Source organism: Equus quagga, chromosome 19, assembly GCF_021613505.1.
Source record: "Equus quagga isolate Etosha38 chromosome 19, UCLA_HA_Equagga_1.0, whole genome shotgun sequence".
In the NCBI taxonomy this organism is placed as follows: Eukaryota; Metazoa; Chordata; class Mammalia; order Perissodactyla; family Equidae; genus Equus; species Equus quagga.
In genome coordinates, this window is record NC_060285.1 from 19549432 (window position 1) to 19576625 (window position 27194).

The 27194-nt window shown below is 39.8% G+C and overlaps 1 protein-coding gene across 2 annotated transcripts in view; it reads left to right on the forward strand.

The window, feature by feature from the left end:
* Positions 1–11273: 11273 nt before the first annotated feature.
* PAH (phenylalanine hydroxylase) overlaps positions 11274–27194 on the forward strand; it is a 69553-nt gene continuing 53632 nt past the window's right edge. Inside the window, exons 1-2 of one of the 2 annotated variants that reach the window (XM_046645998.1) lie at positions 11274–11423; positions 18512–18619. In XM_046645998.1, the coding sequence (XP_046501954.1) occupies positions 11364–11423; positions 18512–18619 (168 nt within the window). In that variant the 5' untranslated portion in view covers positions 11274–11363. Of the gene's footprint in view, positions 11551–18511; positions 18620–27194 lie in introns of both variants that reach the window. The other variant, XM_046645999.1, reaches the window with a different exon arrangement.

The following is a 27194-nucleotide window of genomic DNA, read 5'->3' on the forward strand; positions in this document are numbered from 1 at the left end:
ATTTGTTACCATTGTAAATTTGAATTTATTCCTATGATTTGATTAATGTCCATCTCTAAAAAGAACATAAACTCAGGGATAAAGCTTTATCCCTGAACCTAGAACAGTGCCTGCCTTACAACAAAAGCTTAATAAATATTTTTAGGTAGTATGGATGAATCTCACTCATTTCTAGTCCCCCAAGTGTCTCTGCATCCTCAGAGTTCAGCCAGCTTCCCCCACAGTGAGACAGATGCAGAAGATTTAGAAGAGAAATAAATGCCTAAGATCATGTATGTGTCTTACCAAGAAACTGAGCAGCCTGTAGTCTGATGGGCTGTTCGCCTCAGTAGATGTGCTTCCCAAATTTGTTACTCAATGAGTAATGACTGCAGCCGCTAAGACCCTAGCTTTCAAATGGTCAAACCTACCGAGGTTCTGAAGGGGCCAGGAGTCTTTGAGTGGACAGGGGTGTTTATACCACCCTCTCTTCCTCAGAGGCCTCTCCTCTCAAGGAAAGGATGATGGGTACTTTTCCCAAGCCTAACATCACCACCCTAGGTCTTTTGCTTCCTATCCCACAAGACCGCGATATCTCAGATTCCTCATCCATACAACGGCAATACTAAAACTCTATCTCATTAAACTGTAGAAAGAATTAAATCAGATAACCTCCACAATATCCCTGACACTGAACAAATATTTAAATGCTGAATAAACATTTGTCCCTTTCTCTTCCCAGAGAGAATGAGATGGAAAGAATAAAGCTAGCGGATAGCTTATTTATGTCTAATTAGAAATCCAATATGGCTTTGGGCAAATTCTCTAGGCTAGCTAATTTTTTTCTTTGCAACTTTCCTTCCTTGCATACATTTAAGTGGGAAGGTAGAAAGATAACAAAAAAACTCTCTCCTAATCCCACAATCTAGAGAAAACATCTCTTTCTCATTCTTTTTCATTGTTGTTGTATGCCTCTTGACACATTTACACAATGGAGAATGCAAGACCTTATATTTTATTTTTATCAGTCACTGGTTAAATAGTGCACATTTTAAGATATGATAAATTCTTCATGATTTTAAAGGAACTTTTATGGGTGCCTCTATTATGTAAAAGAACTATGGTTTAATTATTCCCCTATTGCTAAAGTTTTTATTTCTTCCCAAACATTTTTTGCCCTGAGCCCTTTTGTGCATTTTTTTTTACATTTCTGATTAAACTAACAGGAATTGAGTACTTAGTATGCATCAGGCACTGTGCTTAGTCTTGGAATTTAGGAAGACTAAGATTTGGTTTCCGGTCTGAGAGCATTTAATCTAGAAGAAGGAGACAGAAGAGTGAAAACACGACAACAGGAGAGTTGACGAGTTTAGTTATAGAGGAAAGTTCAAGATGCTATCTGAGCCAAGGAGAGGTGATCGCCCCTGTCTCAGGGCAGTGAGTCAGAGAAGGTTTTGTGGAAGAGGTGGCTCTTGGGTTGACCAGTTGAGTATCAACGCTTACTCCTAAGCCTTACTGTGGAAACAGCCTCCCCTGGCTTTGACTTTGGATTTTTCTTCAGACTGAGTCTTACCTTGATCTGCTTGGATTTGATGCCATTACTCTGTTGACCAATAGCCAAGCCCACTCTGCCCCAAAGTGTCTTCAATCTCTGAGTGACATTGCTGTGCATCTGGCTTCAATCCAGTTCTACTTGTGGCTTTGCTGCCATGGTTATAGTCGGTGGGATGAAAGTAAATGTTTAGCAACACACTGACATCACCCATGATTCATAGGGTTTGCTGATTTCTATGCTGTAGATATTCTCATTATGGCAGATTTCAAGCTACCAATGTGAAGACGGAGATGAGAAGAGATGTGCAGTAGCATATTTTTATGTAGCATTTCCACCACACAGATATCATGGGCATAAACAACCTCAGAGCATGGATAATAAAATTTAGTAAAATAATTATGAATTAGTGAATTTTGAATATTTACTACCTTGTTTTCAATATAAATTATTTAATTGTGTTTCCAAAATTTAGTTTTTAATCATGGATGTGTTTAGCAATAGGCTCATAAAACTCCTGAAAAATCAACTCTCCCTAGTCTGTATGAGCTGGCTTTAGTACATCACTGGTGAGAAATACATGAACAGGTCCTGCCAACCTCTCCAAACTCAGCTAACACTGCTCTCCCCTCCACTCTCTCTACTCCAGCCACAACTGGCCTGTGTCTGCTCCTCAGAGAAGACCCACTTGCTCAGTATCTCAGAGATTTTGCACAGATGTTCCTTCCACTGGGAACTCTCTTTCCTCAGACTTTTGCATTTGGAGTGGAAACTTCTCCTAATTCAGTTCTTAGCTCAAACATTAACTTGTTGGATAGGTCTTCCCTGTTCATGCAACTTAAATCAGCCTCTCCAAAGCAGATAATCTTTTTTTATAATACTTATTTTCAAAACTTTACTTCTTCTTGGCTATTATCAGTACTGAGCGTAAATTGCTTCTTTTTTTTTGTCTACTCATTTACTGGCCATGTCCCCTAATAGAATGTGAAATCAATGAGAACATTGACTGTCCTGCTCATCAGTGTCTAGAACAGTGCTTGATACGTAGTATATAGTCAACAAATGTCTGTTGGATGAATGACAAAACTCAGTGACCTCACTCTGATGTTGCCAAGTGGAGATGCGAATGTCATATATATACATATCATTTAATAAACCCTTGATCAAATGTACTTGACTTACCAACTGATTTTATTACAACCCAAAGAACAAAAGAAGTGTCTAAGTTCTGCCAGGGACTCCTGGAATAGCTGCTATAAACCTCATTTTGATGAAAATAATGACATGCATTAATTGCATTTAGTTTGTGTGGGCTTTGGTTGCTAGTGGTTTTCAGATTTCTGGGTTGTCTTGTGAGAAAATTTAGACTAAAAAGAAGTATGCCATAGAAATGAGGTCCTGAAGAAGCTCACAAGCCGGCTAAGTTTATAGTGTGGGAATTTCCTCAGTTTACCCAAAGAGACATTGCATTGTTCTCTAAATTCTGATTAGAAAAGAGCGGTTCTTGGACAGATAAAACCATCTTAAATATCATTTCCATGTCTCTTATATTGTTAGAATCAGGTTTGGCTGTGAGTGATAAAAATTTCAAAATAACAGGTGTTTAAACAAAATAGAAGTTAATTTTTTTCCTAAATCAATGTCTAAGTCATCAGTCCAAGGTTGCTGGCTCCATGGTGTCAAGAATGAGACTCTTTCTATCTTGATCTTTCTCTCTTTTTGCTTTAAAAAGCATGGCTCCCATTCCTGTGTTTACCTCATCATCCAACATGACTGCTTCAGCTCCAGTCATCTTTTCTGAATTCCAACTTGCAAGAAGGATTGAAAGAAGGAAAGGGTGTGCTTCCTTTAGAGAGACTTTCTAGATGTTGCACAGATTACTTCTTCTCATATTTCTTTGGTCAAATATTAGATGTGTAGTTACCTCTAGCTTCAAAGAAGGCTGGGAAACGTAGTTTTTATTCTGGAAGACTTGGGGCTGACCATCTAAGATTCAGAGCTTCTATTGCCATGAGAGAAAAGGAAAGAAAATGGGGCAACTAGCCGTATATGTCACATCTCTATTCCTTCTCCAGCAAGTGGGTAAAGCAGTTCATAACATCAGTGTAACTGCTAGGCTGGCTGACTTGCCACACTTTTGTGAGACTGGCCAGTAAAGAAACAATGAGCCCAGATGAATTTAGACAGTTTATCGCTCAGAACACAAAAGGAAACATGAGTTTCATGTTTGTGCTGGATGTCCTTGTCCTCCCAGTCCCGTGTACTCCCTGGCGAGGGCTGCAGGCTGGAAACGTACACTCCTGCTTGTCCCTAGATAATGCTGATGACGTTTTCGTTGTGAATCCTGACTCAGCAGACTTGTTTGATGTACTCAAGTGATGTCTGATCTTCCTGTATCTGAACCTACTTGTTGACATTTGTCAACACTAAGGTATGCAACCCCACACTGGGTTGGAAAACTTATAGGGAAATAGACACTCTCACATTTTTCTGGTACTGTGTAAATTGGTAGAACCCATATGGATTGAGAGACTATACATAAGAGTTTGCCTGTGATAGTCTGATTTATACCCATTGTCTCACTGTAATTATCATTAGCACTTCCTTTCACTATCAAAATATTTCAGTCTGGGCGATCAATTATATGGGTACCCTCTGGAGGATAATTTGTCAATATCTATTAAAATGATAAATGCTTATATCCTTTGACACAGCAATTCTACTTACAGTACTTTTTCATATAACCTGACATAGTGTAAAATGGTGTACATACAAAGTTATTCACAACAGATTACTTGGAATAGCAAAAGATTGGAAACAAAAATGTTAATTAACAGAGTACTGATTAAATAAATTATGATAATGCATACAAAGTACACAACAGAGCTATTACAAAAGGATGAGAAACATCATCATGTGGTAAACAGGGTGATTTCAAGACATATTATTAAGTTAAAAGTTTAAAAAGGCAAGGTACAGAACCATGTACACTGCTACTATTTGTGTAAGAAAGCGAGAGGAAGTATACGTGCACACACACAAACACATATCTGCCTAAATGTCTCTGGAAGAAACTAATAATACTGGTTGTCTTTGGGAAAGAGAATCAGGTGCCTGAAGGACAGGAGAGTGTGAGAGAACTTTACCATTTATGTTTTTACTTTTGGATTTTTGATCCATATAAATGTTCGCCTCTTCAAAACTAAACAAGTGAAATAACAATTATATATAAATGGAAAAAATAAATCACAACTTAGAGATAACCAGTGTCTTAGCTCAGGTTGCTACAACAAATATACCGTAGACTGGACGATTTAAACCAAAAACCCTCACTTCTCACAGTTTTGGAGACTGAGAAGTTCCATATCAAGTTTCTGGCAGATCCACTTTTGGGCGAGAGCCCACTTCCCAGCTTACAGACGGCCATCTTCTCATGGTATCCTCACGTGGTAGAGAAGAGAGAGAGGGGAAGAAAACTCTCTGATGTCCCTTCTCATAAGGGAACTAATCTCATTTATGAGGGCTCTGCTCTCATGACCTAATTACCTCCCAAAGTCCTCAGTTTCAAATACCATCATATTGGGGATTAGGGTTCAACATGAATTTTGAGGTGACACTAATATTTCAGTTCATAGCAACCAGCAAAGGAATAAAAATAGAAAGAATAACTTTCAAATCAGAAGAAGAAAACTTGATCTAATCCTCCATTGGAAGACTAAAAAGGAGAAAATGAAATAAACAAAAAGTGCAGAAAATGGAAAATATGAAATAAAATGGCTGAAGTATGTCCTAATGTAAAAGTTATTATGGTAAATCTCAATGGGTAAAACTTCCTAATAAAAAGAAACTATCAGATTCGATTAAAAGACAGGTTATATATACATATGCACATACATATTTATAATCTATGTATAAATATGTTTGAATGTATTGTTTGTGTTCTGCAAATTTTTTGTCTAATTGATATATTAATTTCTGAAATGAGTATGTTAAAATATCCAACTACATATATATACATATCTCCAAGAAATAAAAAATACCTATTCTTTGCTAGCCTGCCTGAGCATATACAAAAATTGACCATATGGGCTTGGCCACCAAGAAAGCTTCAATAAATTCCAAAGAATCAAAATCATAAAGACTGGGCTCTTTAACCATAGTATAATACAGTTAGAAATCAAAAAAGGAAAGTTAAGACTCTCCCAAGTACCTTGAATTTAAACAATATACTCCCAATTGGGTTATTGAGAAAATTATATTCAAAACTTAAAACCGAACAATAGTAAAAACACTGTGTATCAAATGACTGAAATATAGCTAAAATAATACTAATAGTCCTTTGAAGTATCTCATTTTAAATAAATAAGAAACAAAAAAGGTTGAAGACGAATGAGTTAAGTGTTCAACTCAAGAAGCTGGGAAAAGACCAACAAAGCAAGCTCAAATAAGGAAATAATAAAGAAAAGTGGGGCGAAACAATGAAGTAGAAAACAACACCAACATTACAGAAGATCAGTCTTGTGAAGTCCTGACTCTTAATGGACAAACATCTGGCAAGATGAGAGAAGATACAAATAAACAAAATACAGAACACAAAAAAGAAAAGAAATACAGACACAATAGAACTTTAAAAAATAAGAAAAGAATGCTATGAACAGTCATCTGTTAGTTTCTTTGAGAACTTGGCTGATTGAATTAATTTCTGGAAAAATATAAAGTGAGAAGAAATAGAAAATATAAATACACCAATAATAGTTAAACGAATTCAAATATAATCTACTACTTTTCCTGACCCCTAAAATTTCAAGTCCAGTGTATTTACAAGAGGTCCTACCAAATTTTCAAGAAAGAAATAACTTCTATCTTCTGTAGGTTGTTCCAGAAATTACAAAAACAAGTAAATTTGTACAACTTGTTGTGCAAGGCTAGTGTAATCTTGATTTCAAAATGAGATAACAATAGCACAAGTATTAAAATTGCAGCTCCATTTCTCTAATAAACATATATGCAAAAATCCTATATAAAATATGAGCTAACTGTATCTAATAGTGTAATAAAAGTTAATATATCATAAACAGGGAAGGTTTACCCTAGTATGCAAGAAGAGTTTAACACCTAAAATATCTACCACAATGCAATTCACCACATTAACAGACTAAAAGGAATACATCATATAATTTTCTCAGTAGATGCAGAAAACGCAAATGCCAAATTCAACATTTTGTGATAAAAACAAACAAACCTCATCACACTAGACACAGGATTTCATAAATTTGATGATGGTTATAACATCAAAAATCCTCATCAAGCATAATATTCATGGAGAAACTTTGGCTGCATTCATAATAAATTGGTATCTAATATGAATGTCTACTGTTACTATTACTGTTTAACACAAGTACCTCCAGATTAACCACTAAATTAAGAGCTAAATCAATCAAAATTTCTGCTGGAACAATAAAGGTGCATTAATAGATAAGTAAACTTTGGGAAAAATAAGAGCAAGCAGGGGGACTTGCCAACCAGGTATTAAGATATGCTACCAAACCATACGGTGATAATAAATACAATAAGATAAGGAGACAAAAAGAGACATAATGGGGGACCGGCCCGCTAGCGTAGCAATTAAGTTCACATGCTCCACATCGGTGGCCTGGGGTTCCCTGGTTTGGATCTCAGGTGTGGACCTATGCACTGCTCATCAAGCCACGCTGTGGCAGGTATCCCACAAAAAAGTAGAGGAAGATGGTCACAGATGTTAGCTTAGGGCTAATCTTCATCCAAAAAAAAAAAAAAAAGGAGACATAATGGAGTAAACAAATGGAATAAAAGTTAAACCTCAAAGACAGACTCAGGTATAAAGGGGAATTTGAAAAACTGTACATATGGTACCAGAGTCAGAGAGATGTCTCCTACCATGCGCCTCTGAGAAGAGATCCTTTCATCTCAATTCAGAAAACTCTGGTATAAAATGTCAATGTCGAAAAGCCCTTGTACTTGTTGAAAACTAACTCATGATACGGAGGGAGGAGAAAAAGCAACTAGGTCATTAGCATATCCCATAGACAAAAGAGATACAGATAAAGTAAAGATCTAAGAGTGAAAGCTAAAACGTTAATGATGAGACCAGAAAGAAGAGAATATCTTTGTAATTTAGAGATGGAGAAGGGCCTCTTAAATAAGACCCCAAGAGCACAAACTACAAACAATCTTTAAAGATGTATTTTTATTATATCAGAATTATTTTTTTCTCAAGAAACGACACAGGTTGACAGTTAACTGACAGTGATAGAGTAAGAGATGGCATCTTCAGTGACGGAAAAAGGCACAGAGCTAACATCTAGACTGTACAAATTATTCCTTCAAATCAATATGGAAAAACAGGAATCCTAATAGAAAATGGGCTAAGGATTTGATAATGAACTAATTACAGTATGGGAAATCTAAATGGCATAAGTGTGTAAAGAGATGTTCAAACTCACTTGTAATAAGAGAAATGCAAACGAAAAACAGCAGGGAGATATCTCTTGACAATGATCAGATTGGCAAAGAATGAGACATTTGGAAAACGCCCAATATTGGGGATACTAAGCAACAGGAACTCTTTTGCTGAGCTGGAGGGAGTGTGGACTAGGGCAAGCCATTCCAAAGGGCAATCTGGTGGGACTTTGTGCAACTAAGAATGCAAGTTCCCTGTGATTCAGGACCCTACCTTTTTATCCCAGAAAAATTCTCACACGAGTTTATAAGGGGACAAGGATGAGGAAGTTTATCTTAGTATTGTTTGGGGGCTGTGGAAAATTAGAGACAGCCTGGGTGTCCATCACTGGGGAATAGAGAAGTCAAATGTGGTAGTTATACACTGGAACACTCCACACCAGGTAAAAAGCTAAGAACGAGATGTCCATTCGGCAGCATGGCTAGATCCTAAGAACATGGTTGAAAAAAATAAGCTAGAAACTATCAAACCTATATAGTACATCTATATACTGTAGTAAACCTACACTACAGCATCACTCATATACATGAAAAAACATATACACGCACCAATATTTCCATGCATTTTAAAAATCCAAGGCTAGGTATTAAACATATTAGGGACGTTATCTTTGGGGGAAGGGAGTAGAAGTGGGGAATGAAGATAAAAGAGAACAAATAAAGCAAGAGAGGGGCCCTGGAGGTTTTGACTTTGTGCCATGAACTCATAGATTATGATTAACTCAACCCTCTATGTATGAGGTTAAATGAAGGGATTGATAACCTTCAGTGGGCGGGAAATCTTCAATTTCCAAAGCAGTGAAGGTCAACTCTAAGTTTATCAGGTACACAATTGCCCATCTTGCGACATAGCTTCCACCTCGTTGTGGCCATTCACAGTATCTCAGTGGTCTACAGGCTGAATTCTTGGATGCTCCCTCTAGAGTTTCACTGTCCAGGGCAGTTTTCTTAGGACCCAGCACCTCCCTCATTAGTATCAGCAACACATTGTATTCTATCCAAATTAAACAAGTAGTTTGTAAATCATCTACAAAATTCACGCCACAAGCAATCTCATCTTAAGCGTGTTTTTAACTTAGTCCATAGATAAATTTCACCTTTTTTGCTAAAATAATTTTTTTTAAAGAAGCTATTAGTGTTTTTCTCTGAGGTAGCAGACAATTAAGTGTGCTTTCCTCCCAACCGAGATCTGGGGCATTTTTATGCGAGATAGCATTAAGAATTCCACTTCTAGCTGGTGTAAGGAGAAAAGAGAAGTGCCATTATTTTCTTGTCCTAAACATCACAGTTCTTATTTCAAAAAGGAAAGAAAGACTATTTAAGAGCTAGTGCCTTGGAATTTGGTAAAACGTAGTTTGATTTTTTGGACTATTTAAACTTTCTTGATCTCAGTTTCCTTATCTATAAAATGGGGATGCAAAATTCATAGGGTGTTAAGTGGAAAAAATGAAATCACACATGTGGCGAGCTTGGCACAGAGTCTAACATAGTGTGCCTGGAAATAAGTAGCTGTTATTGCTTGCTCTTTTTTATTACATGCTTTTTGTATTGCAGATGCTGGCACATTCACTGCTTTCCTTAGTATACCAGCAGCATCAAGGGAAGAAATGATGTTTGTAAGGCCGTCCTGGGGCCAAGGAAAACTCCATTTTGTATCTATCACACTAGAAACATACTGGAGTCAGATAAAGGATACAGATTCTCCTGAGGGTCGAAGTCAAGGTCTCATCCTTCCTTGTTCACCAACACCGATCTTCTAACTTACCATGGGAAATATTACTCAGATGCCCAAGGACTCCTTTTGGGCAGAAATTATACCTAGTTATGTCTGTACTCTTAGCAGCCAGCAGGAAGCCTGGAACATCAGAGAGACCCGAGGAATCCTACACAACAACTCTTAAAATTCCCATTTTAAAGACAAAGAAATTGAAACACGGGCTTGACCAAAGCTACACAGCTACTCAGCGGTGGAACGAGGAGTTAATCCACTTGTTTTGAATCTCAAATCCGAGATTTTTTTCTGTTTTGGCAGATGGTTGGTCATTCGTCAAAGAATCGTGGGAGGGGAGAGGGTGGATTTCTAGCAACCTTTATTATTGGCTTGTTTCCTCTCAGCCCATTACCCTTTCCTGGGTAATTATTAGGCAGCACTCAAGGTCTTGATGCCCCTGTGTTTTTTTTTCACATCCTTTCTGAACCTCTGACTCTGCAGTGTTTGTTTTATATTTTGTTTTTCCCACCAGCAATAAGGGCCTTATCTTAGTTTCCTGATTTGGAAAAGTGGGGTGAATGACATCTTCCCACCTACTAGAAGGAGTCCACTCTCCAGCATCCAGCACTCACTCCTAGCCCATCCCCCTATTTTCTTTTCTTCAGAAGGCTTAGTGTCTAAACCTATTTGTTTATTTTCTGTCTTCCTTCTAGAATGGCAGCATGCCGGGGGGGAGACAGGGTCCCCTATTTCATTCACTGCTGTATCCCCAATGCCTAGAATACTGCCTGGCACACAGTGGAGGTCCTCATTAATTATTTCTTATCACCTACTTTTAAACAATATCTGCTATTTATCCTGTTGAACTATATGACAGGAACTGTACTAAACATTTAATGAATTACTTCATTCTTATTCTTACGCATATTCTTAAAATATCCTGGCAAGGCGGCTCTACCATTCTCTTTTGGGTGCTCCTAGCAGTTACGAAAATAGCTGGAGGACACATGGCTGGATTTCAGTCCAGGTCCCGCTCTTACTTTTGGTCTTTAGCAGCTGTGCTCAGTGTTCATAAGGTCACCTATATGTAGTTTCCTGAAGCGAAAGCACAGAAAGCTAGTCTGCTTAGCGGTTAACAGAAAGGACCAAAAAAAAAAAAAACCAAACATATCTAAATTAGGATCCTGTCTCTTCTTCTATTGGGGGGGGGGGGGGGGGTGGGGCGGGGGAGAAAGGATTATTTCTCATGATTGTAATCATCAGGCGGTGGCAAGTTTCCTCCAATAGCAGAGAACCCCCTTCCTAGGCTTCCGAGAGTCCGGGAAATACTAAATCTGTCTAATTGCCAGCGCACACGTGGCCTTCTCCCTGCTTAGCCTCTTCCTCCATCGAGGGAGGGCAGCCAAGGCTCGCCTCCCCGCCCCCGCCCCTCCCCTTTGGAGGACCCAGGCCAGGTGACCTGACCTGGAGCCACTGCGTCAGGACAACGCCCCCCAGGGGGCGTTCCTGTGGTCCTTCCGCGACAGGAAACACCCTGGAAGGTCTCCCGTCCTCCCTAAGGCCAGGTTAAAAACCTCTGCACCACGTGGTGTTTGCAAACCTGCCTGCTCCCTGGAAGCCAGCATGTCAGCTGTGGTCCTAGAAAACCGAGGCTTCGGCAGGAAATTCTCCGACTTTGGACAGGTGAGCCAGGACGGAGCGGGCCTCCCCTGCGCGGGACGGGAGTTTGGCCTCCGGTGGAAAGAGGGCTGAGGAATACTGGTGTTTCCTACTTCCGTAAACTCACCACGAAGCCTGAATTCATTTGAAGGTGATGAAAATGTCCAGGAAATCAACAGATACCACATGTACTCCACGATTGTTTCCAAGTGGGAGGACATCTATCCTGTGTGGCTTTCAGGGGGAAAGGCACTGCCTTAGGAGTTGGGGTTCTAGCTTCCAGAGCAGCCACAAACTAGCTGTGTGTCTTTGGATAAGTCACTATCCCTCTCTGTTGTCTGCTTTTTCTTTTGTACCCTGAAGGATCTGGTCCTTAATGATCTTGACCAGGGGATGGGGTTCTCCTAGATCCGCTCTTCTGTGATGTTTATAAAGTGCCCTCAGCCAGGTATCGAAATGGCAACATTGTGAGAAATTGTATCCTTTTCTCATCTTTGGGAGAAAATGAGGCATGAAGAGGTCTCAGACTTACTCAGACCTGGGAAGGAGAAAATTAGAGACAGAGGGAAATGAACAAGAGCTAGCCCTGGGCTGGAAGGTGAGAGCACTCCAAATGTGACTTGGGGATAATGCCCAGGGTGCATGCCAGTCTCGGGGGATTGTTGCCTTTCTCTTAAGGTAAACATTTGCCAGATACATTCTTTAATTGTGGCATCGCATTCCTGAATTCCAGGGTTCAGATTTAAAGCCCAGCCAGGGGAGATACTGTGAGTCCACAGGCATCTGTCATCTGTAGGATTACTGAGAATGACCCAGACAACTGGAGGCTGGAGAGGAGAAGATGGTTGCTGTTTTAGTGCAACTAGAGAGGCTACAGGACTTTGGACGGACTTTTTTGTGTCCTCAGAGAAAGTCTACCTTTGAAAATGGTATGCAGTGCTGGGGAGACAGAACTTGATGTGAAAGAGGGGTGGTGTGGGCGTCAGACAGATTCCAGAATAGACCCTGGCTCTGTCATCATATATTTTCTGTGTTGCTGGCAGTGGGGCCCCCACAACCACAGGAAGAGGATAGGGGCAGAGATTTCGTCAGGGTACTGTGGGAGCTTAAAGTTTTCTTTATAGAGCACTTAGGAGATTGAGAACCACGAATTGTCACTATTGATGACCAGCGGTAAGAGCTGAGTTTGGAGCCTGCTCCGGTACCTCCAGTGCTTCGAAAACAGGTTATTTAACTTCGCAGAACCTCAGGTTTATTCATTTGAAAAATTGGAACAAAAATACCCACATCCTAGGGTTGGTGTGAGAATGAAATGGAATAATGTCTGCGAAGCTCTTAGCACAGTTCCTGGGGCATAGGGAAGTGCCAGTGGTGTTACCCAGAGCTGATTTGTTTGTTCAACAAAATGTGTCTGGAACACTGGCAGGAGGGACAAACACTGAGTCAGGTCCAGTGGCTGGTACAGCTTCATCATGGAAGGATGCTGGACATCAATCAGCAGACCTGGGCTCTCATCCTTGGTTTACTTAAGCTATGTATTGGGAAAGTCGCCTAACTGGGGTGAGGAGGCTCGGTTTGGTATCTGTAAAATTGGAGGGAGGGTTTGGACTAGAAAGGTCTTTAGGATTCCTTCCAGCTCTGATAGACTGCAAAAAAGACACAGTTTATGCCTTCTGGAAGCTCCCAACCCAGATAAACAGCACACACTGGACGTAATTCTGCTAGATGGTTAGAAGGCATAGGATAGGTCAAGTGGTCTATACACACAACAGGCACAGAAATCCAGCAAGAGGTATTGGGCTCATTCATTTACCCAGCAAAGACTTATTGAGCACATACTGTGTGCCAGGCACAGCAGAGATTCTGCTCTGGTGAAACAGATTCTAATGAAGGAGACAGACAATAAAAACATTAACGAAGTGAACATATAAGGTCATGGGGAGATAAGTGCCATGAAGAAAAATAGAGCAGGGCGATGGAATAGAAGATGACGGGAACTCAGAAATCACAGCTATGAATGGTGAAGCTGGGGTTCAAACTCTGCTCTGACTCTGATGCCCTGCATGTCCCCCTATCTCCCTGCTTCCTCCTGTAGACAAATGCTGGCACAGAGGTATAGTGTGTCCATGGCAGGATGTCTGCATGTTGTTTTCAGTTGTCTTGCACTGTAGCTGTGTGTGTGTATACTCACACATGCAAATGCACCCCTCCTACCAAGTCCGCTAAAAGCAATAAGATTGAAAGTCAGTGTCCCTGGAATATCCTTGCCAAAGAGTCTTACTGCTTGTAATTTTGAAAACTATTATTTTCCAAAGATAATGAGTATATTTGTTAGACACAACCAAAGAGAATATATTTCTATTGTGACATGTATTGCTCAATGTTCAAAGTTCTTTCCTTCCCGGTTCCTAGTAAAGTTCTTTCTCCCTGTTCTATTTCTTCCTATATAGTTTCTAAGCTGCTCTTCTCTATCTTTATCCACACTGGGTGTACATGTGTTTCTAAGTCAACTCACATGTCTATTGGAAACAAATAAGGTATAGGTTACGAGCCAACAGAAACATATTCTGGAAGAGATTTGCTCTAGGTCCCAGGATGGATTAACAAAGCAGGGTTGGAATCAGAATCCATCTAAGGCCACATCATTTCACAAACTTCCATGAACTTCCTTTTATTTAATGTCCCTCAGTCTTTGAAAAGGGGAGTTGTTGTCCCAGCTGGGTCTGTCACTGGGAGGCAGAATAAAGACTTTGGAGTTTTGGGACTTGGGGTCAAGTCCAGGCTCTGCCACTCATTTGTTGGGTGCCCTTGGACAAGCCACTTAACCTTGCTGAGACTATTTCCTCATTTGCAAAATAACAGCACCCACCTCATGGGGCTATTGTGAGGACTAAATGAGCTATTACATGTAAACTCTTAGAACAGCGCTTGTTGCTACCAATGATGATGTTTATTAACTGTGGAAAGTGCCAAGAATGGCTCCTAGCACATAGTGGGTACTCAGTCAATGGCAGGCTGTACTATTAATAGTAACACTAAAGAGTAGTGACATCATATGGTGAATGTGAGTTTGCAGACACATTTGAGAAAAGTCATAATTTAAAAAAAAAGGGTGTGGGGGCCAGCCTGGTAGCGTAGTGGTTAAGTTCACGTGCTCAGCTTTAGCAGCCCATGGTTCGTGGGTTCGGATCCTAGGCACAGACCTACACACTGCTCATCAAGCCAGGCAAAATAGAGGATTATTGGAACAGATGTTAGCGCAGGGACAATCTTCCTGAAACAAAAAGAGGAAGACTGGCAATAGATGTTAGCTCAGGGCCAATCTTCCTCACCAAAAACAAACAAAAAAATAGGCTGTATATTTATTAGTAGTTTCAAAATCTTCCACAGTTAAGAATCATCTGGAAAGCTTTTGAAAAATGCAAAGTCTAAGGTCCTACCCCAAATATTCTGATTTGATAGGGTTAGGTGGGGCCAAGGAATCTGCATTTGAACAAGAGATCACCAGGAAATTTTGGAGTGGAGATCCAAGGGACACTTATTGAGAAGGCTGATTTAGAAAGTATCTGGGGAGAATGGAGAAAGTGAAGGGGGAAAGGCATGGGTGACATGTAGGCTGTTAGGAGTGGTATTGAGTAGCTGTCTGGTAATTAGACCAGAGTAAGGCTCTTACTCTGCAAGAAACAGAGACCTTAATAACGTTATGTCCATAGCAGAGGAAATTGTATAGATTGACTGCTATTTAGGAGCCTGAGCTCTTAACCTCCTACCCACTACCTACGTGACCTCAGGTGAGTCGCTTTCTCTCTTTGCCCCATAGTTTCCCCACTTGCAAAATGAGGGAGTTGAGGTTCTAGGCACTCTTCATTTCTGATTGGCTCTTTTTCATATTTTCTAGTTCTTTGTTGAAGTTCTCACTGAGTTCATCCATTCTTCTCCCAAGATCAGTGGGCATCCTTATGACTATTAGTTTGTGCTCTTTGTCAGGTAGATTGTTTATCTCTGTTTCATTTAGTCCTTTTTCTAAGGATTTGTCCCCTTCCCTTATTTAGAATGTATTCCTTTGTCTCTTCATTGCATCTTTCTCTGTGCTTATATCTATGTATGGATAAAAGAAGATGTGGTATATATACACAATGGAATACTACTCAGCCATAAAAAGGATGAAATCTTGCCATTTGTGACATGAATAGACCTTGAGGCTATTATGCTAAGCAAAATCAGTCAGAGGGACAAAGTCAAATGCCATATGATCTCACTCATAAGTAGAAGATAAAAGTAAGAACAAAAAAATCACATAGAGACAGAGATTGGATTGGTGGTTACCAGTAGGGAAGGTAGGGGAGGAGGGTGAAAGGGGTGATTGGGCATGTGTGTGGTGATGGATGGTAATTAGTCTTTGGTGATGAACATGATGTAATCTACATAGGAAATGAAATATAATGATGTACACCTGAAATTTACATGTTACAAACCAATGTTACTGCAATAAAAAAAATGAGGGGGTTGAGCCAGATGAACTCTAAAAACGAGTTCAGCTCTGTGAATCATTATCATCAAGTCCCAGGTGGGCATCAGAAGCCATATCGAATGCAAAGATCGAGGAAGGATTGTCCTCCTTGGCTGAGTACTCACGTTTTCTGAGAGAAGTGAGATCCAAGAGGACTTTTGAGTAAGGGTGAGATATTTGAAAGAAGGGTGAGAGGGATGCAATGCATTTACTATAATGAGGAGTTGAAAAGGCAAGGAAGAAACCAGTTTGCTGGAGAGGAGGTTCCTAGGACTAAGGGTCATCAGTATCCATGCAGAGCTTATTATACCAAGTCACTGATGGTGCCGGCCCAGCACAGCATTCTCACTGAGATGATGTAACATCCATTCCAATAATTTTATTAACTTACTTACAAGAGAAGCATTGCTGTGCATGTTTTTTTCTTCCTAGTTTTAGGTACATGCTGTGGGTGGGTGGGCCTCAGGAGGTGAGGTACCAAGGAACTCTTGAATATCAAAAAGAGATATTTTATCCTGTTGGCCATGGGGAGCCTTTGAAGACCTCTGAGCAGAAGAAGGACATGAGAAAATTCTGTTAGGGCTGGATCAATACACATCACGCAGAGCTGGATTGCTACGGTGGTAGTGGGAACTAAAGAAGGACCTGACCCCCAGAGTCATTTCTGGAGGAGGTTAGATTGGACTTGGTAATTGGCTGGACATGCACAGGAGTGGGGAGGTGGTGGTGATGGAGTTTTGAGTATGGTGCATTCGAATCTGAATTGCCCCAGTCGTAGGTGACATCTGTTGAGGTGTATCAGGAATATGTTACTTTTCTTGGAGGCCAACAGGAGAAGAGTGTTGCCAAATGAACTAGAAATGGAAATCTTTTGTCATTTCAAGGAAACTGGAAAGGGCTAAGGGCTTAGTGTTCTCTGGACAAAGAAGAAGACTGATGTCAGAGGCTCATTTACATATTTCAGCAGGGTTTAAAAGAGGGAGAAGGTGGGGTGGAGTCCGCAAGAAGTTGTGATTCATAGACAGTATGCTGGTGTTGAGTGGCGTGGGTTTCGATCCTGGCTCCTCTGTGTAACATGGGCAAGTTACTTAACTTCTTTAAGCCTTAATTTTGTCATCAATAAAAGGGGGCATTTGGAGGATAATAAAAATTACCTTCCAGATTATTATAAAAATTAAATGAGATAATTCAAATCAAGTGTTTATTACAGTGCCTGGGGCATTTTAGGTTCATAATAAATGGTAGATTTTTTTTTTATGAAAGGTAACATCATGGTCTATAAAGAGAAATATCTAACAGTTTGGTCTTCCAATTCATATGAAGCCCCTACTAATCATATTTACTGATAATTTTGAGTCTTCCCACACATCTCTGTTTTAGATGAGGTTCTGGAGGAATCTGAATTTCCTGAATTCAAAGAATGTTGTACTGAAGGTCATCAGTATTCATGCAGACCTTATTATACTGAGTCACTGATCGAGCCTGCCCAACACGGCGTTCTCATTGACATGATGTAACATCCATTCCACTGATTTTATTAACTTGCTTACAAGAGAGTAGTTATTCTACATGGCTTTTTCTTCCCAGTTTTAGGTACATGCTGTTTATTTGTGGGTACACATAAAACTTTATATTATTTTAAAACTTAAGCAAATGTTTCATCAAACTCGTCCTGGAATGCCGGCTCTAATCCCGCCTAGTTTGCTGTTACATGCATGTAAAAAGTACTCGATCCTTGACAGTATTGTGTGCTCTTACGTATTTTGTGACTGTTCTTCAACAGTTGGGTACCTCAGATCCCAGCATATGGGAACAAGTTTCTGCTTCCCTGAGATCCTTGCCAAAGGCCAAGAAGCCTTCTTGCGTATTTATAATATTTCCATCATTTTTACAGACGTCTCTTAATATTCTATTTAAACTATTTTACCTTTGTCTATTTTTTTCGCTATCTGAATACTGTTTTGACCCAGTTTATTATTAGCATGATTTTACAGATGAGGAAGATAAGAAAGTTAAGTGGTTTTCCCAAAGTGCTCCAGCTGGTAAACGGAAGAGAGAGGATTCCAACCCAGGGCTTTGGGCTCAAAAGCCTGTGTGTGTTCTATTTTTAGTACTTTCCACCTTGTATTTCTCCGTGTTTTCCTGGGATGCTTTTTGAACTGTATTATACCACCTCTAATAAGGATCTTTCTCTGGTTATCTGGTTTGTTGTGTATGAATGTATCAAGCTAGATTTTGAGCTACTGAAGGATAAGGCATTGTCTTATTCATCTTTGTATCTCTCAGAGCCCTGTTAGCACCTAGCACCTGTTAGGTACTCATTAAAAGGTATTGAATTTGTTGGATGCCTGGTGACATCAGTGAATAATTGAAGCGTCCTAACATGAAATCTGACCTAAGAGCATCATTGAAAATATCACTGCCCTTGACCTACTTATTTTCCATCACACAGTCTATACTTCTATATAGAATATATGTAGCTCATTGTATTCCAGCGCTTAACCAGAAGAGAAAGTTCGTGCTTGCCTCTTCCTTGGAGATTCCTGGGAATGAATTGCTAAGCTGTGGGAAACATTTTAACCAAGTGCATTTAATCCTGTAGGAAACAAGCTATATTGAAGACAACTCCAATCCAAATGGCGCCATATCACTGATCTTCTCACTCAAAGAAGAAGTTGGTGCTCTGGCCAAAGTCTTACGCTTATTTGAGGTAAGTGCTTTGTTCCTTTCTGCCTTATGTAAGCATACGGGACTTTGTCATTTTTTAGTTGGATACAGGGAAAGGAACATAGGATCGGGAACTGAAAGACTTGATTTTGAGCTGAGGCTCTTCCATTAACCAGCTGTGTGAGCTTAGGTAAGCCTTTCATTCTCTCTGAGCTTCAGTTTCTCCATTCGTAATCTGAATCATTCAGAATCACTGGTGGCACACACAGAAACCAGCACTGGCCTCAGACTTCAATTATAGAGCCTTCCTTGAACTACGTACTATCTTCTCAGTGTTCTCAAAGCACGTTTGATTTTTCACTGCAGCACTGGTTTGCCTTGTTAAGTGTGTAGATTTCTGTCTGGGCCTGCGGATGCTTTCTTCAGGCAGAGAACCTTGGCTCGGTGGTCTTTATATCCTCCACAGACCCAGTTTTATATATTTTAAGTGTCCAATTAAGAATGAGATTAAATTTAAATATGACCAAAGAAAATTAAACTTTTTCTTACTCTTTTGCCCTGGATTTTAAGAAGGAATATTTTTGAGCCGATTAATTTTTACCATGAATTCTTTAATAAAATTAAATCTGGTGACTGAATATATAAATAAATGGAGAAGAGACAAATCTCCCATGCAGAAGAATTCTAATTAATTTGAGGAGACATTCTGTACTCAATGAGGAGAGCATAACTGCCCACTTCTGGAGTGTGGGTGGTGCAGAGTGACTTTCCTCCAAAGAGGACAGGATGGAAAGCCAGGGAAAGAGTAAGGTTTCAGTGGAGAAACCAACAAACAGCAGCTTAGGCAGGTGATCAAGGTCAACATCAACAGTGGTAAGTCATGTGGATAGTATGTACCTTTGATACGATGTGATGAAAATGGCACTTTACTTCTGTGGTCTTCCTCCCCAAAACCCATAACCTCAATCTAACCATGAGAAAAACATCAGACAAATCTCAATTAAGGGACATCAGATGAAATACCTGACCTGTACTTCTCAAAACTGTCAAGGTCATCAAAAACAAGGAATGTCTGAGAAATTGTCACAGTCAAGAGGAGGCTTAAGTCCATGACAACTAAATGTAATGGGGTGTCCTGAGTGGGATCCTAGAGCAGAAAAAAGACATTAGATATAAACTAAAGAAATTCTAATAAAGCATGGTCTTGAGTTTATGGTAATTAATCAATATTGATTCATTCGTTGTAACATATGTTCCACACTAAGTATAAGATGTTAACGGTAGGGAAACTGGGAGCAGAGTCTATGGGAATTCTCTGTACTATCCTCTTAATTTTTCTGTAAATCTAAAAATGATCTAAAAAAAATAAAGTCTATTTAAAAAAATTAAACTTGGCTATCCAACGGGGAAAAAATGGCTGCCTCAATGAGAACAAGCAATGAGTGCACAGAAGAGAGACAAGTACTTTCTGAATGACTAACTGTCCATGAGTAAGAATGTATCTGTGAAATGCTCCTATGTAACATTTTACCCTTATGTTACAGTTAATCAGCATTTTCTTCTTGAGAGGTCAGGACTTAGTCAGAGTTAATAAATTAAATAATAGTAAATTAACAATGTGTTTTCTATCTAATAAATAAACCATAAGTAACTAAATTACCAGGACTGCATAAAATGCACCCAAGGGGTGTTTGTGTGTGTGTGTGTGTGTGTGCATGTGTGTACTCTGGGTGAACTTTTAAAAGCATTATTCAAAATCTCAACTGCCCTGGTCCATAAGTCTTGTAATTATACCTAATTTACAGAGGAAGAAACAGAGGTCACTGTGTTGGGTGATTGGTGAAATGTTGTTGTTAGTGTATATTGATTTTTTTCCTAATCTATTACAGAAATTGCTCTAGACGTTGTAGAGGCCAGCATACCTTCCACCCTTATTAACAGCCTGGCAACATGCAGTTAAGTTATAATCATTCAAAGTGCCAAGGGAAGGGAGAAAATAAAATTCTCGTATTTGTGGAACCACATTATATGACAAGCCAGGCACGGGTGATGCTTGATTTGATCCTCATTTAACTTGGTGGAGAAGGTATTACCCCACTTTATGGATGAGGGAACTGAGGTTCTCAGAGGCTGAGTAACTTGCTCAAGATCACACAGCAAGTGTGTGGTAGGGAAGGGATTGAATTCTGGAGCTCAGGTTCCAAAGCCCACAAGCTCTTCCTGACCCCACACCTCTGCCAAATACAGCTGTCTCTGCACATCTGAATCACTTCTGGAATTTTTTAAAAATGCAGATATTTTGGCCCCATCCTCCCAGTCTCTGGGGAGAGGGGAAACTGTTACCAGGTATTCTTTCTTTTGAATTGAAAAAAGCAATTTCAAATTTCAAATTTTCAAACTGAAAAAGGTACAAGAAAAATAACTACCTATATTTCCACCACACACAACCACCACTGTTAACATTTTGACATATTCACTTTCATTTTTTTTATAAGATTCACCTTTTTTTTTTTTTTTAAAGATTTTATTTTTTCCTTTTTCTCCCCAAAGCCCCCCGGTACATAGTTGTGTATTCTTCGTTGTGGGTCCGTCTACTTGTGGCATGTGGGACGCTGCCTCAGCGTGGTTTGATGAGCAGTGCCATGTCCGCGCCCAGGATTCGAACCAACGAAACACTGGGCTGCCTGCAGCGGAGCACGCGAACTTAACCACTCAGCCACGGGGCCAGCCCCTCACTTTCATTTTTTCATGTTTGATTACGGTTTCAAAAATTACAAGTGAACATATTGTTCCTTGATTATACAGCTATAGTCCTTTCTGATTTCCCCTCAATCCTGTCATCCTGCAAACTTCCTGGCCAAGGCAACATTATGATGAGTTTAGTATATTTCTTTCCAGCCCTTCAAAAAACGATATTGATACTGACATGTACCGTGCTATGCGCCTTATTCTGCAGCCTCTTTGAGTCAGTTCAGTAGAGCGGTCAAGAACACAGACTCGGGAGGGCAGGGCTGTGGCTTTGAGTCATTTGACTTCTCTGTGCTTCAGTTCCTCATCTGTAAAATGAGAATAATAATAATGGTGTCTGCTTCCAAGGGTGGTTCTCAGGATTAAATGATTTAATGCATGTAAAACCCTCAGGGTCCGTGCACATTGTGTTCAGTAAGAATTGCTATCTATATTTTTCTGAATGCAATGTTTTTGAGATATCTGCCTGTTAATACATACAGATCACATTCATAACCTTTAACTTCTGAAGAGTAGTTCTTAATATGTGTACCATATTTTATTTATCCATCTCCCTATTTTTGGCATTTATGGTGTTTGCTATTTTCTGCAGCCACAGACAATTCTGCAGTACTTATCTTTGTTATTATTATTATTATTTTTCCTATATAATATGCAATATTTCTGTAGGATTGATACCTAGAAGTGGAATTGTGCAATTGCCGGTCCTATGGGCATTTTCATACTAAGAAACTACTAAGTTGTTCTCCAAATATCCTGTAACAATTGATATTACCACTCGTTCAATATGGGAATACTCATTTCTCTATACCTTTAAGAATATTAACTTATTACTGCTTCTTAGTCCTGGGCAATATTATAGGTGAAATGTGTTAATTTATTGTTTTAATTTTCATTTCCCTAATTATGCGTGAGATGGGATGTCTTTTTGTATTTCACAATATTAGATTTTTTCTTTTATAAATTGTGACTCGTCCATTCAGATTGCCATTTTTTTCTGTTGCAAATCTCACTGATTTCTTGACATTTTATATAATCTGAATACTGTTATGTGTGTGACAAATATTTTCTCCCAGTCTGTTTCATTTTATTTGGGTTTATGCTATCATTTGTCATACTGAACTCTAAAAATCTAATGTAGTCAATGTTTCAGTCATTTCTTTATGGGTCTTGGATTTTTGTTTGTTTGTTTTTGAATTTTTTTTAATCCCATGATGACTCTAATGCCCAATCAGAAATGAGAACACCTGCTCCCAGCTGTTTCCAGGGACAGAGCCCGTCTTGTCACCGGGACTGTCCTCACCACTTTCCGTGAATCACGTCATACTTAATACCCAGCATACTTAATACTTTCAAAGAATTAAATCCTATTTAATACTCAGGGAGGGTAGGTGATACCTAGCATTTTAGGGACGAGGAAACTAGAGGTCAGGGAGTTCAGGAGCTCGCCTGAGGTAGACACTTAACGTGGTAGAACCACAGAAATTGACTTAGGTCTCGGATTCTAAAACCTCAGCCTTATCATTTTTATCAGAGAAGAACTGATTGTTTATAAGAAAGCAGAACGACACAACAGTTATTTTGCCTTCACCTTTAAAGGAGAGTAATCTTTAAACTGGCAATGCTGGAATAAAGTATTGAGAGCCAAGAGAGCGTGACTGGGTTTTAGGACTAGCCCTGACTCAGGGTTCTGTGTCCTTGGGCATGTCATGTCACCCCATCGCCAATCTGTTACTTCCAAGGAGATGAATTAGAGAGTATCTGGGGCCAAGATTTTATGAGGATTCAAGGGATCACTTATTTGTCTTTAGAAGAGGTCATATCTTTGGTTCCAAACATCATAGTAGCCACGTTGTGGTCTAAAGACTATGAGGAGGACAGACTTTGTCTTGGGGGGTTTGAATCTCAGATCTCACTGACTTTAGCAGGTCATTTAACTTGTGTGCCTTTGTTTACTCCTCTATAAAGTGGAGCAAATGGTGTAGACCTCCAGGGGGCCGGGAGATTACATGTGCCATGTCAAATGCATGGTATTGACTGAGCCCACAGAAGATGCTCCCACGGTGTTTGTTTCTTTACCCTTTGATATGTGACCTATGAACCCTGTCAGAAATCTCTGAGAAAGCGTGAAGATGACAAAGATGTTAGAAGACTGGAAAGAGTAAGAAGCCTTGATTTTTTGAAATATTTTTCCCCCAAAAGTAAAAAATCTGGAATATATTACTTAATGTAGTTTGTGAACATTTACAGGCAAGTGGTAATGACCAAGACTCAGGGCAGGGCCATTAAAGAAAAGCAGAGTAGCTTGCTGAACAGGGGGATTGTCATGGCTATAGTGCATTTGCATACTTAGACCTTTAATGAAATCTTTGTGAATGAGGTGGAGAAGCGAGTGGCAGATGAAAATACAGACAAAACCTTTATATTGTGTAGTTGACACTAAACTTCTGGACTATACAAAATGAAACCAAAGGTAACAAAAGGCAAAGCAAATGAAAGAATCTAAACTATACTTTAGAGCAGTGTTTCCTAAACAATATTTTATCGAATTTTACATATTCGTAGCTGTTTTATTAGAAAAGAGTTCCAAGGGGAACCATGTCTGGAAAATTCTCCATTTATATTTTGGAGAGCCATCACACACATAAACACATTAAAAACCATGGTACGCCCTGCAGTGAGGAAACTTACTCAGTGTTCCCTCCTCAGCATTTCCCAAAAGTATTTGCCCACAGGAACTTGTTCAAGGAAGACCTATTAATATCTTGCAGGCACTAGTGTTCCACTGAACTTCTGCCGTTTTAGAGTTATGAGCTCCAGACTACCAGTTACAACCTGGGTTTGGGGCCCTGAGGAGTAGACCAGCACCAGGGCTAAGACTGCGCTGTCCAGAACCAAACTATTTGGGTTCAAAACCCAGTTGTACCACCTATGAGCTGGATGAACTTGGGAAAGTTATTTAACTTCTTGGTAGCTTAGTTTTCTCATTTTGAAAATGAAGGCAATAATAAGCCTGTATTATAGGGCTGCTGTGAAAATAAAGTAAATTAATACTAAATAATAAATAAATATTAACTTAATTATTATTAAATAATATTAATCAATAACTAACCGATATTATCATTAAATAATGTTGCTTAATTGTAATATTAATTAACATTGATGCATGAATTAATACATGTAAAGTACATATAACAGTATCTGGCACATAGTAAAGGTTCAATGAATGTTTGCCCTCCTCCTTTCTATGCACCGTATTTTCAGAGGGTCGTGGAGCATCAGGGATTCTTAGATTCTTCGCTCTACGAAAAATAGTTAAAGTACTAGGATTGTTTGACTTGAGGAGGGAAGATGGGGTGAGGAAACAATGGTTTCATTCAAATGTTTGAAGGACCATCATGAAAGAAGAATACTACTTATTTCCTGTTACTTCAGAAGCAAAAGAAGACGGTGCAGAAATTACAGGGAGCATATTTCAAATCACTTAAGGGCAGCATCTCTACTGTGGATAGGTCCTGGAAGACATTCCTTTCAAGCATTGTTACTATCAAAACAGCCCACAAAAGGCAGGGCAGAATCAAAGCAAAAATTATGGTATAAACATGCTTACTTTCCTCAGTGGAGACAAAACATAAAAATTTATCCATCTCCTCCAAGATGGGCAATGGAGGGAGAAACATTCTATTTGGGAGAATCGCTTGCACCCTGTGAATCCCTTTGCTAAGTACTTAATAGAGTCACCTCCACATTTAATGAGCAGGAGCATCCCTTGATGGCTTGTAGCACAGCAGAGATACAGCTGGGACATTGAACCAAATCTTGATAAATGCTCAGAGTAATAAATGAGATACTAACAGCTATGTGAACCCTGGACGTCTGGCTCCCCTGGCCTGACCCCATACAGTGGAAGCTTTCTTAGCCCTTAACCAGTAGAAGCACATAGAAGGCATCCTAGCTCCTCAAAGGAAAAGCAAGGTCTGCAGAGCGAGGGCAGACTTCTCCCAGCATGGTCAGGTTGGTTCCCTCTGAGAGTCCATCTTTTCCTCAGATGATTAGCACTAAAATCACCATCCCAGTAAAGAATGGCATTCATTGCCTGCCAATGGGCATGTAGCTGTGTAGACCTCAGCCAGTAACAACATGAGAAAGCAATGCAATAGGTTTGATGTTTATAATAGAGGTACAGAGGTGCTGTGTTTCCATGTGTTGATGGGGTGGTGGGGACAACGAAGCAGCAGTTTTAGTGAACTGGGGCCTAACGATTAGGAATACACCAAAACTTCTACCTGCTAATCTGCAAACATCCCACTGTCCTCAGTTGATTGTTCCAACTCTCAATTCTTTGTGCATTTATTTAAACATTTTCCATAGCTCTCTATATTTTCAGCCTCTGCTAGCTCGTGTCCTGTACCTTAGAAAAATAGTCTTCTGAGAGTCTTTACTGCAAGTGGCTTAGTAATGGGCTATAAAATTAGAAGCAGGCTCCTGGGGAAAGTTGCAAAGAAGAGATCTCCTTTCCTCTGCCAGCGCTCCGCTAATCACCTTACTGTGTGTTCTCCAGGGAAGGGAACAAGCATACAGAGCTCCGAAGTGCATGGGTATGCTCAATTTGCATCATTTGAGTGATGGAGGCACAGAGGTTCAGACTAAGCAAGCTGCAGAAGGCTAGACACTTAGAGCTAGCAATTAGTTCAGAGTTCACTCTCCGTTTTCACAGTAGCCTAGCCTTCTGGAAACAAATGGAAAAGGCGCAATCTATACGTGTCTCATTCACTTCCTGTGAGCTCTCCTTCTGCCTGTGACCCACTTCTTCCCCTCATCAGATAGTCAATGAGCTCATACTCTCTCATTTATGCATTCGGTTAACATTCTTTTAGTACATACTATTGTCAGATCCTATATAGGTGCTGGGGAGCGTGGGGTGAGCTAGATAGTCATTCTTGCCCCTTATAGGAGCTCAAGTTTCCATGAGCATTCTTAACCATAACTTTAGACATAAGAGGCCGGGGGAGTTTCTTGCAGACATAGTTTAAGCTGAAAACTGAAGAAGTTGGCCAGAGGAGGAGAAAGGAGAAGTAAATTCCAGAATGAAGAAACAAATGACTTGAAGTGAGAAAATAAACAAGTGATCTGGTCACAGAATCCTCAAATCCTTTACCATCTGCCAACCTCAGCGTTCCTGGGGACAGAGGCTGGATTGCGGAGGGGACATCTGGGCAGATACATGATATTTATTGCTCTGAAGTTTGGACTTGAAGGCACTGCCTGTGACCCCCGGGCCTGGTGAACACGACAGGATCAAGAGTGAATCACGAGGACTGCTTTGACTTACCCCTCTGGCCTTAGGTGCTGAGCAGCCATGAGCAGTAAAATGTTTACAGGGAACATTTCTTCTCTAATCAAAATAAGAAGAGCTTTGAGCTCCCCTGGAAGAAAAAAAAATGCTCTTACAACCCTGATCACTTTTTCATTTTATTTATTCCCCCAAATATAATGATATGAAGAACACTCATGTAACTCACTCCCTGCTTGAGAAACAAAACATTGTGTAAGTGACTGAAGCCCCCGGGTGCCCCTTCGCCATGCCCTCCCTCCTCAGAGGTAGCTATTCATCTGAATTTGATGTATGTTATTCCCATGCATCTTTATATACTTTGTTATACAGAGAGATCCATTAATGACATGGCATAGTTTCGCAAGCTTTTAATCTTCATAAAACTGGAATCATATTGTAACTTTCCTGCAGTTTTCTTCCTTGAAGAGAAGGTGGTGACTACTGCTTTTGAGATTTGTCCCTATAGTTCTTGCTCATTCACTGTCCCCTCTGTATGTTCCATCATGTGATGATGCTTTATCCATTTCCTGGTGGT